This window comes from Salmo salar, chromosome 13 (genome assembly GCF_965601325.2).
Source record: "Salmo salar chromosome 13, fSalSal1, whole genome shotgun sequence".
Classification (NCBI taxonomy): domain Eukaryota; kingdom Metazoa; phylum Chordata; class Actinopteri; order Salmoniformes; family Salmonidae; genus Salmo; species Salmo salar.
Genome location: NC_138303.1, coordinates 71,728,784 through 71,742,147, shown reverse-complemented (window position 1 = coordinate 71,742,147; position 13,364 = coordinate 71,728,784). Strand labels below are relative to the sequence as shown.

The following is a 13,364-nucleotide window of genomic DNA, read 5'->3' as shown; positions in this document are numbered from 1 at the left end:
TGCCATAGTGAAACTTGTACTCTTGCAGATCTGAAATAATTGGATCGTGAAACTTGCCAGCCAACCAGAAAAGCAAGGCGAAGTAATTTAGACATTCTTGAAAGTCAGGACAATCCTTGTCCTGCAAAGGACCATCATTTTTTATAGTTTATATTTTGTATATTGCAAGCAGTCGGCCTAGGCATTTAGAATCAGAGGTGTGGACTCGAGTCACATGACTTGGACTCGAGTCACAAATATGATGACTTGCAACTCGACTTTGACACCAACGACTCATGACTTAACTTGGACTTGAGCCTTTTGACTCGAACTGACTTGATACCCTCCCCAAGTCCAAATAATAAAAATGATGCTATTAAAAAAGTGTGCAGCGCATCAACTCTTCATTTAACGGATTACAGTTTGAATCGGACAGCAGCCAATCAAATTGTGCCAGCTGAGAAAAAGTTGTGCGTGGCAGTGCAGAGGAACGTCGGTGGGTGAATTCAGATGGAGCCCTTGGAAAGATGATACCCAAAATTATTATTTTCGGATATAAAGACTACACTATAGTCATCAAAAAACAGATTGCAACTTGCAAAACATGCGGTAAGAAAATTACAGACGGAGGCGCAACAACTTCCATATTTTTTCCGACATTTGAAGCTGCACAAAGAATGGTAAGTCATGGCTAATATAGCCGACAGCTATATATAACTTTGCTAGTGTAGCATGTAGACTAACGTAACGTTAAATCAATGAGCCTCCACAGTCAGTCAGTCAGTGTGGGAACATGATCATTGCACCCAAGATTGTGCTACAACTGGCCAGGCAGTTGGAAGCCTAAATCCTGCCTGATGTTACTGCTGTTCCTGAAACTATTGACATACGTTAGCCTAGGGTGTGTGTGTGTTACGGTTGGGCAATTGTGTACAAGTCTACATCGCCCGAGTGCGTCCCATAGCAATCCTTGATCGCTCGATGCCATTCCACCTATGGCCCTCCAGCCATTACCACAAGCCTGTCCTCCCCAATTAAGTTATACCACCAACCATCTGTGGTCCCTACTTCCGTTTTTTTCTAGGGGAAAGGGAAGTTAGGTTGTAAATACTGTATCCCTGAAAACTAGAAACATCCACTTTCTCCCAACACTGCTAAGGGTGTGACTGACATAACTAGAGAAAAACTGCTGATACACAACCACATTCTGGAATTGCACCTTGTGTATTCTACTATTGTAACTCTCAACAATAAGTTGAGACCCTGACAGAGTTCCTAAACAATATATAATTGTTCTAGATATCATTGTTCAGAATTGGGACATTCAAATGTTGTGGCCTGTTATGGACGACTATGGGACATTGTGGCATTGTTCGGCTATCCCTGAGCAAATGTCCGTTCTCCTTAACCTCAAAACGTATACAGACGGGGCTTGCTGCCAAAGGCAGGGCCCGCAGCCTGTCAAGAAGACAATGTGCATTGAAGTTAAATACTAGGGAGGTTGAACCAGCCACTACCAGCTCGAAGAGGCAAAAGCAAACTAAGCATCTTCGCTAAAAGGCTAAAGGTAAAGAAGAGGCAAACACCTACACTATCGGTCAAAAGTTTTAGAACACCTACTCATTCAAGGGTTTTTCTTTATTTTTCCTATTTTATACATTGTAGAATAATAGAGAAGACATCAAAACTATGAAATAACACATATGGAATCATGTAGTAAACAAAAAAAGTGTGAAACAAATCAAAATATATTTTATATTTGAGATTCTTCAAAGTAGCCAGCTTTGCACACTCTTGGCATTCTCTCAACCAGCTTCATGAGGTAGTCACCTGGAATGTATTTCAATTAACAGGTGTGCTTTCTTAAAAGTTAATTTGTGGAATTTCTTTCCTTCTTAATATGTTTGAGCCAATCAGTTGTGTTGTGACAAGGTAGGGGTGGTATACAGAAGATAGCCCTATTTGGTAAAACACCAAGTCCATGTTATAGCAAGAACAGCTCAAATAAGCAAAGAGAAAAACGACAGTCCATCATTATTTTAAGACATGAAGGTCAGTCAATACGGAAAATTTCAAGAACTTTGAACGTTTCTTCACATGCAGTCGCAAAAACCATAAAGCACTATGATGAAACTGGCTCTCATGAGGACCGCCACAGGTATGGAAGACCCAGTTCATTAGAGTTACCAGCCTCAGAAATTGCAGCCCAAATAAATGCATCACAGAGTTCAAGTAACAGACACATCTCAACATCAACTGTTCAGAGGAGACTGTGTGAATCAGGCCTTCATGGTCGAATTACTGCAAAGACACCACTACTAAAGGACACCAATAATAAGAAGAGACTTGCTTGTGCCAAGAAACACAAGCAATGGACATTAGACCGGTGGAAATGTGTCTTTTGGTCTTTTTGGTCAACCGTAAAGCATGGAGGAGGTGGTGTTATGGTGTGGGGGTGTTTTGCTGGTGACACTGTCTGTGATTTTATTAACCAGCATAGCTACCACAGCATTCTGCAGCGACACGCCATCCCATCTCGTTTGGGCTTAGTGGGACTATCATTTGTTTTTCAACAGGACAATGACCCAACACACCTCCAGGCGCTGTAAGGGCTATTTTACCAAGAAGGAGAGTGATGGAGTGCTGCATCAGCTGACTTGGCCCCCACAATCCCCCATCCTCAAACAAATTGAGATGGTTTGGGATGAGTCGGACCGCAGAGTGAAGGAAAAACAGCCAACAGGTGAAGCTGGTTGAGAGAATGCCAAGAGTGTGCAAAGCTGTCATCAAGGCAAAGGGTGGCTACTTTGAATTATCGCAAATATAAAATATTTTGATTTGCTTAACACTTTGTTGGTTACTACATGATTCCATATGTGGTATTTCATAGTTTTGATGTCTTCACTATTATTCTACAATATAGAAAATAGTAGAAATAAATAAAAACCTTTGAATGAGTTGGTGTTATAAAACTTTTGACCGATAGTGTATGTTCACTAGGTAGCCTATATCATATAATAGCAATGGTCTGAGTGTTTCAAATATTTAATGAAGACACTAACAGGGAATTTTATCCATTGTCTAGTTCCATCAAACCCAATGTGAACCAGTACTTGTGGTTAGTTTTGTTGTGGTAGTATTCCAACTGACACAATGACCCTTGACCTACCTTGACTCAACCTCAAAGCTGATGAAGTTGGACACATGGTGAGTTAATCATTGACCAGCAGCAGCTTTGATTCAAAGCACATGCATCCTCCATGATCTGCCATTTAGGAAGACCCTTTGCTGAATTCACATTTTCCTGAAGAAACATACAAAAGTATTCATGAATTTGCACCTAAAATATTGGACAACAATGCTAAAATAAAGTTGAGAGTATCAAAATAGTGGCCTACCTGTCATATTTCCCCTCTTGTCCTGTGCACAACATATTGTATATCCTGTAAAAAGTGCATCATCTCTGATAGGCAGTAAGATGAACAGTTGAAGCTTCACATGCTTGCATACATACACACAGACGCACACACTTGACAGCCTAGTATTCACACTATGTCTCTAGAGATCATGGTAATAATCAGACACATAACATGGTCAATAGTCATATGGATTAGTGGTAGGCATGCAGTGAAAACAAACATTTCAGAAGCCTTTTGTCATTACAGAATGAGGGATTGACATTATCTACCAGAGGGGTGAGGATACTAAAAAGCAGGATCAGTTAGTTAGCCGGCTAACTTTGATAAAAGCAGAAATAACTATTGATTTGATTACTACTGACTTAAGCTAAATTTGTGTTTTTGGATATTGAGTCAATTAGACCATGCACATTTGAAGCTTATCTTTAAAAAAAAAAAAGTGAAGTTATTTCAGAATATTTCTTCAAGTTAGATGGCTAAGTCATTGATCGTGCTTTGTAGTATATCCCTCTGGGAAAGTTATGACTTCAAAACATACAAATATCTGCAATAAAATATGTCATGTTATTTTTCAGATTCTGAAAGTAAAGGGAACTGCTAAAATAAAGGAAACACCAGCATAAAGTGTCTTAATAGGGTGTTGGGCAACAACGAGCCAGAACAGCTTCAGTGCACCTTGGCATAGATTCTACAAGTCTCTGGAACTCTATTGCTGCGTTTACAGTCAGCCCAATTCTGATATTTTTCACGAATTGGTCTTTTGACCAATCAGATCAGCACAGAAAATGAGCTTATGTGAATAAATCTGATGTGATTGGTCAAAAGACCAACTAGTGGAAAAATATCAGAATTGGACTGCCTGTGTAAACAGTCTATTAGAAGGCTGCGACACCACTCTTCCATGAGAAATTTGATCATTTGGTGTTTTGTTGATGGAAAGCGCTGTCTCAGGCATCACTCCAGAATCTCGCATAAGTGTTCAATTGGGTTGAGATCTGGTTACTGAGATGTCCATGGCATATGGTTTACATCGTTTTCATGCTCATAAAACCATTCAGTGACCACTCATGCCCTGTGGAGGGGTGGAGCATTGTCGTTCTATGGAGGCATGGCCATGGTAGACAAAATAATGGCCTGCCCAACATTTGTATACATGACCCTAAGCATGATGGGATGTTAATTGCTTACTTAACTCAGAAACCACACCTGTATGGAAGCACCTGCTTAAAATATAATTTGTGTCCATTTACTCAGGTGTTTCCATTACTTTGGCATTTACCTGTATATTCACCATTGGGTTGTATTTAAGAACCGCAATGCCTGTAACTTCTCAGTTATGGCTATCTGCTGCCATCTAGTGACAGAAGTGGTGCATGATGACTTGGCTCTCCTGCAAGGAAGGTTGGTAAGGATAGGACCTACAGGTCATCACTAGATAGCAGTATGCAGACAAGGACCCAACATCTACAAATGAGCACACTGGAATCTAGAACTATTCAATGAGTGGCAAATGACGGTCAGTGCCCTGTTTATTATTTTTTTCAAAACATGTAAACACAAGACTGTGGCCTGGAAACAAAAATACACAAAGACACTGGTTAACCAATAATATATATATATATATCAAAACATTAACATACTTCTTTGAAATTCAAATGTTAATAAATGCTGGAATGCTTGACAACATCAATATATATTCTTAAATATATATTTCTATATAGAGAGAGATTCAATATCTTCATTCATATTGCCCCTCTAGGTCCTCTATAGAATTGGTTCAAGTTCTTTACATGATCTTTACCCCTGGATCTTTTTCTGGCACCTTAGACCTGACGATAGACATCCAAATTCAAAGAAATGTAAAGGCAGTTTTAAAACAAGTGCACACCATCTTCTTGTGACAAATATACTGTATGTCCACTGCTATATCCTCAAGGTAGGGAAATGCATCCAGCAGTAGCCATTCCCCTCTCACATCCCCTAATAAGACAGCATGTACACAGACCGGGGTTCAAACACTATTTCAAATATTTTTTGTGTTTTCTATTGCCTGCCGAGTGTGTCAGATAGCTGGGGTTTACAGTTTTGTGACTATTCTTTTGGTTCCATTGACCAAGGCAAGCTCAATCAAGCCCAGCTGAAGTATTTTAAATGTTTTCAAATAGCATTTGAACTCAGGTCTGCAGTTAAATTGGGGGAAAGAGATATTGCATGTCCCTCTGGCCCCCTTTCAATCCTTCAGTTAATGGGAGTCAAAACAACAAGCGTTACAACGCCTCTTTGTTGTTGTACTTTAAAGAGTAACCAACTGCAATTTCTAGACATTCCAACAGTGAGCCAGCAGAGAGGAAATCTAGCTCCACCTCGATAAATTTTATGTATATGGCCGAATGTTCAGGGCCCAAGGAGAGCCCTTCTTCCCTGGTCTGCTGGCCGGTGCCGCTGCAATTCCCCTGGAGGAAGCATGTTACGGCCGAGATCTCCCTGTGGCTGTAGTGCTTGCCTGAGCTCTGAAAGTGCTGGAACAGACACTGCTGTAAGGTCCTCTCCTCTGCGATGCCCAGGTAGCAGTAGGTCACTTTGGCCCCAGTCCTCTCCCCCTCCCTCGCTCGTCCCCCCGGCCTCACCACACTCTCGGACCCGGACCCGCCGGAGCCCGACGACCCAGAGAGAGGCAAGCTCTGGTCAGTGTCTTGGTGTTGCAGTGGAGAGGCTGGAGCCTCATCCTCCCCTGCGTAGTGCGACTCCGCCACCACGTCCTCGTAGCCTATGGCGTACAGGCCGTAAGTCTTGGGGATACCCCCCGGTAGGAGATACTTGGAGGTCCCGTTGCTACAGCCCGTCACCCTGGCCTGGGCTATGGGGATCCAGTCCACCTCCATGTGCAGTTCCAGGCAGCGTGCTTCGCTAATGGTGATGTCCAGGAACTTATAATACACGTTCTTCCAGTTCATCTTCTGCACTTTGGTCATGATAACACGGCCCTCTGCCTTCTCTGGGTTGAAGTACTCGCGCAGCCGCTTGCCAAGAGGCACCTGGGAGCTGATCTCTGCGTAGTGGTAGCGGATGTCCTCACGCCAGCGCGTGTTGTAGCCCACGCCAAAAATGGCCAGCTTGTTGGAAAGGTGCAGCCGGGAGAAGTCGGTCCACGTCTGAAAGTGCTCCCACTTCACCTGCACCGACTCCAGGATACGGACCACGTTCTGCATCACTTCCTGTTTCCTGACAGGGACAGAAATACATGAACGGTCAAGATTTGGTTGGAACCAATTTAGGGTTGGTAATGAGAACAGCTGCTTAATTTTGATTAAGACTGGACTTGAATGATGCAGAGACCAAGTTTCTGTAAGCGATTTGTTTTTCAAATATATCACATCTTGGCAGTAAAAAAATAAGCATTTAGTTTGGCATTATATTCATATTACCCAGTGTTATTAGGGATCATTCATTCTATGGAAAAAACACATACTGGACTTGCTCCGAAGGCTCAGGTCGCAGCTGCAGGACTCTGGCATTCTTTGGTGGCTGTGTTTCCTCTGAAGAAATTAACAGTATTTTCCATCAACATCAAAATAACACAAATGCTACCTGACAGGTATATGGCCTCATTAGCCAACTCCTACATTATTCCTTTTGACAGAGTGAAGGAATAGCCTGCATACTAACGACAGGGCTTCCAAACATTTCAGTCCCGTAACGACCCCTAATAAGAAATACCAGCACCCTGGATAGTCTACCTACCCCTTTAACAAAAATAAGTCTGCTGACCACTTCACTATAGCCCACTTTTGTCAACCCCACAATCAATCACCACCACTCACCAGTTTCCATCTCTCCCTCCTGGAAGGCGGAGGCCAGCACCTGGTTGCACCAGTCTTCCTGGGAGAAGTCCTCCATGGTGCTGCCGTCAGACTCCATCTCCTGGTACAGGCCACTGCTGTTGATGAGGACAGGGGCACACATCTGGGAGTCCCAGCCCCCCTGACCAAACACCTTTTCCAGCTGCTCGATGGAGTAGCTGCTCTTCCTCTTGCCGACACCGTGCTCCTTCACTCGGCTATAGCACCGTCGCAGCGTCTGCGGGTCATAATGGATGTGTGAATGTTAGAGGAAGAGCTTGAGGTTAGTGTTAGCTACTAGGCTAGCTATAGGCCTATCCAATGCCACAAATACACCAGATTTGAGAAAGAATTTACTGAAATCCTTTGCTTTGAAATTAAACTGAGGATATTTATATCTCTACAATTGTACTAGATGCAAAATTCAACAATCTTCTGCAAACTTCTGGTCAGCTTACCGGATAGCTATCTACATTTGAAGTCGGAAGATTATACACTTAGGTTGGAGTCATTAAAACTCGTTTTTCAACCACTCCACAAATTTCTTGTTAACAAACTATAGTTTTGGCAACTCTGTTAGGACATCTACTTTGTGCATGACACAAGTCATTTTTCCAACAATTGTTTACAGACGGATTATTTCACTCATAATTCACTGTATCACAATTCCAGTGGGTCAGAAGTTTACATACACTCAGTTGACTGCCTTTAAACAGCTTGGCAAATTCCAGAAAATGATGTCATGTCTTTAGAAGCTTCTGATAGGCTAATGGACATCATTTGAGTCAATTGGAGGTGTACCTGTGGATGTATTTCAAGGCCTACCTTCAAACTCAGTGCCTCTTTGCTTGACATCATGGGAAAATCTAAAGAAATCAGCCAAGACCTCCACAAGTCTGGCTCATCCTTGGGAGCAATTTCCCAACGCCTGAAGGTACCACGTTCATCTGTACAAACAATAGTACGCAAGTAAACACCATGTGACCACGCAGCCATCATACCACTCAAGAAGGAGACGCGTTCTGTCTCCTAGAGATGAACGTACTTTGGTGTGAGAAGTGCAAATCAATCCCAGAACAACAGCAAAGGACCTTGTGAAGATGCTGGAGGAAACAGGTACAAAAGTATCTATATCCACAGTAAAATGAGTCCTATATCGACATAACCTGAAAGGCCGCTCAGCAAGGAAGAAGCCACTGCTCCAAAACCGCCATAAAAAAGCCAGACTACGGTTTGCAACTGCACATGGGGACAAAGATCATACTTTTTGGAGAAATATCCTCTGGTCTGATACAACAAAAACAGAACTGTTTGGCCATAATGACCATCACTATGTTTGGAGGAAAAAGGGAGAGTCTTGCAAGCCGAAGAATACCATCCCAACCGTGAAGCACGGGGGTGGCAACATCATGTTGTGGGGGTGCTTTGCTGCAGGAGGGTCTGGTGCACTTCACAAAATAGATGGCATCATGAGGGAGGAACATTATGTGGATATACTGAAGCAACATCTCAAGACATCAGTCAGGAAGTTAAAGCTTGGATGCAAATGGGTCTTCCAAATGGACAATGACCCCAAGCATACTTCCAAAGTTGTCGCAAAATGGCTTAAGGACAACAAAGTCAAGATATTGGAGTGGCCATCCCAAAGCCCTGACATCAATCCTATAGAAAATGTGTGGGCAGAAATGAAAAAGCGTGTGCGTGCAATGATGGCTACAAACCTGACTCAGTTACACCAGCTCTGTCAGGAGGAATGGGCCAAAATTCACCCAACTTATTGTGGGAAGTTTGTGGAAGGCTACCTGAAATGTTTGACCCAAGTTAAACAATTTAAGGCAACGCTACCAAATACTAATTGAGTGTATGTAAACTTCTGACCCACTGGGAATACGTTGAAAGAAATAAAAGCTGAAATAAATAATTCTCTATACTATTATTCTGACATTTCACATTCTTAAAATAAAGTGGTGATCCTAACTGACCTAAGACAGGGAATTTTTACTAGGATTAAATGTCAGGAATTGTGAAAAACTGAGTTTAAATGTATTTGGCTAAGATGTATGTAAACTTCCGACTTCAACTGCATCTCGCTACATTACTACACTGAACAAACATATAAAACGCAACATGCAACAATAAAAGATTTTACTGAGTTACAGTTCATATAAGGAAATCTGTCAATTGAAATACATTCATTAGGCCCTAATCTATGGATTTCACATAACTGGGAATACAGATATGCATCTGTTGGTCACAGATACCAAAAAAAAGGTAGGGTCGTGCATCAGAAAACCATTCAGTATCTGGTGTGACCACCATTTTCCTCATGCAGCGTGACACATCTCCTTTGCATAGAGTTGAACAGGCTGTTTATTGTGGCCTGTTGTCCGTCCCCTCTTTAATGGCTGTGCGAGGTTGCTGGATACTGGTGGAAACTGGAACACACTGTCATACACGTCGATCCAGAGCATCCAAAATATGCTCAAAAGGTGACATGTCTGGTGAGGCATGAGAAGAACTGGGACATTTTCAGCTTCCAGATATTATGTACCGATCCTTGCGACATGGGGCCGGGCATTATCATACTGAAACATGAGGTGATGGTCATTGATAAAATACAATTGTGTTAGTGGTCCATAGCTTATGCCTACCCATGCTTCCCTGAGACGGTTTCTAACAGTTTGTAAAGAAATTCTTCCGATCCGCAAAAACCCAGTTTCATCAGCTGTCCAGGTGGCTCATCTCAGACCATCACGTAGCTGAAGAAGCCGTATGTTGAGGTCCTGGGCTGGCATGGTTACATGTGGTCTGCGATTGTGAGCCCGGTTGGACATACAGTACTGCCAAATTCTCCAAAATGATGTTGAGGCGGCTTATGGTAGAGAATTTAACATTCAATTCTCTGGCAAGAGCTCTGGTGGACATTCCTGCGGAGAGCATGACAATTGCACGCTCCCTCAAAACTTGATACATCTGTGGCATTGTGTTGTGTGACAAAACTGCACATTTTAGAGTGGGCTTTTATTGTCCCCAGCACAAGGTGCACCTGTGTAATGATCATGCTGTTTAATTAGGTTATTGATATGCCACACCTGTCAGGTGGATGGATTACCTTAGCAAATGAGAAATACTAACAGAGATGTAAACAAATGTGCACAAAATTGGAGAGAACTACGCTTTTTGTGTATATGGAAAATGTTTGGGATCTTATATTTCAGCTTATGAAACGTGGGACCAACACTTTACATGGTGCGTGTATATTTTGGTTCTGTATAGCTATCTAGATAGGTAACGTTACTTTGTCATGGGGCATAGCTAGGAAGGTAGCAATGACAACATCCTGGTTAACATAAAATTAATGAACATAGCACGAAGTTGCCTAGCAAGAGTCTGACAGATGGCTAACGTTAGCTACCTAGCTATGTGATAGATGAACATGCTTACTCTGTCCCCCATTACCTTCATCCTTTCCCTGCATTGGGATGGGGTCCTTTCGTAGCCGAGCTCTGCTAGGGCTCGTGAGACCCGCTCGTACATTGCGGGACCAGGAGCCTTTCCAGAGAAAACGGTGCCTGCAACCTCCAGCTGCTGCATTCGTGCCTCTGTCAGTCTTTCATTGCCCCACACCGCAATTAGGGCGTTTGTTTCTGATGGGGTCCACGACATCCCTCGGCAAGCTGTGAAGCTATTTGATGCACAGGCCGATCCACTTCGGCCTGCGCTCCCAGAAATCGACACACCTACGTTGAGAGGCGAGAATCGATTAGGTGTGGAGGGATTGGAATGATATTGGTTGCTGTCACTCAAATCTTCTGATTCTGGTGATGGCACTTCTGTTTTCGGTATCTTTAACGGCGTCGATATCTCTGAAGAATGATCAGCGTTACTGGGCGCCGCCATCTTGCTTCTGTTGCTAAGGGGCGGGGGATGGGAGTTGACGTCTTCTCACTGGATTGGGTGGGCGGTCAATTAATATTGTAAACGAAAAATATGGGTCAAGCCATCTGCACTGTATAATTTGTGTGCGCGCATGCACTCGGTGTTGCCATGTTCTCGTGTAAGTGTTGGGGAGGGCCGGAGGGGTGTGGGTGTGTTTTGAGAGCACTGCAGTTATTGGCTAAGTCACGTGAGAGAGAGGAGCGGGCAGAACGCGTGCACGTTGTGACAACTTTTTACCAGTTGTAGGTAGGCTATTTAGATTGTAATTATGGAGAGAGCTATTTCCAAACCCTTTTTCCAGAAGACATATTAATACGCTAGAACCGATACACATTAAGAAATAATGGAGATAAAGCACTAGAAAACGACTTTGGTTGCACTAGTGCGCATTACACAAATCCGCTCGGAGGTGGTTTAAACTGCACTCTAATGTTGACTGCTTATAGAAAACGCTATCAAGCCAAGCGCTTTACGCATGCTCAGTTCTCGTGTCTCGGGGGCTGCCGGTGTGGACATTTGAAATGTAAATTATGGAACTCCCTCAGGTGGTTATTTTTATAGGGAAAAGTCCTTAATGAAACTGACATTAGGCTAAATGTCGAGAATTATACATTTGCCTCTGTTGGCCATCAAGTAGTCTATTAATGTATATGCCATTGTAGGCTACCTTTTGATGCAATAAATATGTTGAAATTACGATATCACTGAGGTCATTGCAAATCAAATCAAATCAAATTTATTTTTATATAGCCCTTCGTACATCAGCTGATATTCTCAAAGTGCTGTACAGAAACCCAGCCTAAAACCCCAAACAGCAAGCAAAGCATGTGAAAGAAGCACGGTGGCTAGGAAAAACTCCCTAGGAAAAACTCCCTAGAAAGGCCAAAAACCTAGGAAGAAACCTAGAGAGGAACCAGGCTATGAGGGGTGGCCAGTCCTCTTCTGGCTGTGCAGGGTGGATATTAAAACAGAACATGGTCAAAATGTTAAAATGTTAAAATGTTCATAAATGACCAGCATGGTCAAATAATAATAATCATAGTAGTTGTCGAGGGTGCAACAAGCACGTCCGGTGAACAGGTCAGGGTTCCATAGCCGCAGGCAGAACAGTTGAAACTGGAGCAGCAGCACGGCCAGGTGGACTGGGGACAGCAAGGAGTCATCATACCAGGTAGTCCTGAGGCATGGTCCTAGGGCTCAGGTCCTCCGAGAGAAAGACAGAAAGAGAGAAAGAGAGAATTAGAGAGAGCATATTTAAATACACACAGGACACCGGATAAGACAAGAGAAATACTCCAGATGTAACAGACTGACCCTAGCCCCCCGACACATAAACTACTGCAGCATAAATACTGGAGGCTGAGACAGGAGGGATCAGAAGACACTGTGGCCCCATCCGATGATACCCCCGGACAGGGCCAAACAGGCAGGATATAACCCCACCCACTTTGCCAAAGCACAGCCCCCACACCACTAGAGGGATGTCTCCAACCACCAACTTACCGTCCTAAGACAAGGCCGAGTATAGCCCACAACGATCTCCGCCATGGCACAACCCAAATCAATTTGTGCCACCTTTGTAGTCTACCTGGAGCTGGCAAACCAATGTAATAAATAGCCTATAACTTCAGTTTGTTGTTGTTGAAGTCTTGTGTTATTATGAATGCATTAGATTGACGGTAACAGTAGTCAGATTAGGCTACAGGTAAAAAAAACATTCTAAAAAGTAAACACTGGCTGTGGTTAACCAGGTTAACCAAGCATATTCAGTTCATATACATATTATTAATATTTAATTCAGTGATTGAAATTATGATCACATCCTCTCAGTATCCTATTCCAGAAGGCTATTTGGGAAGCAAGTTTCTTATTGTGAAATCGCCTTCGGCAGTATTACTTATGGCAAGGATGCGGGGATTGAGCTCGGGCCTATTCCGGTGTGAGTTATCTGGCCAAAATGTACACTACCATTCAAAAGTTTGGGGTCACTTCGAAATGTCCTTGTTTTTGAAAGAAAAGCACATTTTTTGTCCATTAAAATAGCATCAAATTGATCAGAAATACAGTGTAGACATTGTGTACTAATGGCACGTTGTGTTAGCTAATCCAAGTTCGTCATTTTAAAAGGCTAATTGATCATTAGAAAACCCTTTTGCAGTTATGTTAGCACAGCTGAAAACTGTTGTGC

At 42.8% G+C, this 13,364-nt stretch overlaps 1 protein-coding gene across 2 annotated transcripts; it reads right to left on the bottom strand.

Moving 5' to 3' along the window:
* Positions 1-4,909: 4,909 nt before the first annotated feature.
* On the bottom strand, positions 4,910-11,543 carry msantd2 (Myb/SANT DNA binding domain containing 2). Of its 2 annotated transcripts, none has more exons than XM_014137195.3 (4): positions 10,682-11,543; positions 7,220-7,475; positions 6,868-6,934; positions 4,910-6,620 (listed from the first exon to the last, which is right to left on the bottom strand). In XM_014137195.3, the coding sequence occupies exons 1-4, from the start codon at positions 11,135-11,137 to the stop codon at positions 5,666-5,668; spliced, it is 1,734 nt and encodes a 577-aa protein (XP_013992670.1). In that variant the 5' UTR covers positions 11,138-11,543; the 3' UTR covers positions 4,910-5,665. The 2 variants fall into 2 exon arrangements, with proteins under 2 accessions (XP_013992670.1, XP_013992671.1); XM_014137196.3 differs by having other exon boundaries at positions 10,697-11,538.
* Between the last annotated feature and the right edge of the window lie 1,821 nt (positions 11,544-13,364).

Excerpts from the sequence above, each read along its gene's own strand:
- msantd2 (XM_014137195.3), bottom strand. The coding sequence starts at position 11,137 with ATGGCGGCGCCCAGTAACGCTGATCATTCTTCAGAGATATCGACGCCG. Across the intron at positions 6,935-7,219 it reads GGAGGGAGAGATGGAAACTG|AGGAAACACAGCCACCAAAG; the intron begins GTGAGTGGTGGT and ends TAATTTCTTCAG. Across the intron at positions 6,621-6,867 it reads GAGCCTTCGGAGCAAGTCCA|GAAACAGGAAGTGATGCAGA; the intron begins GTATGTGTTTTT and ends TGTCCCTGTCAG.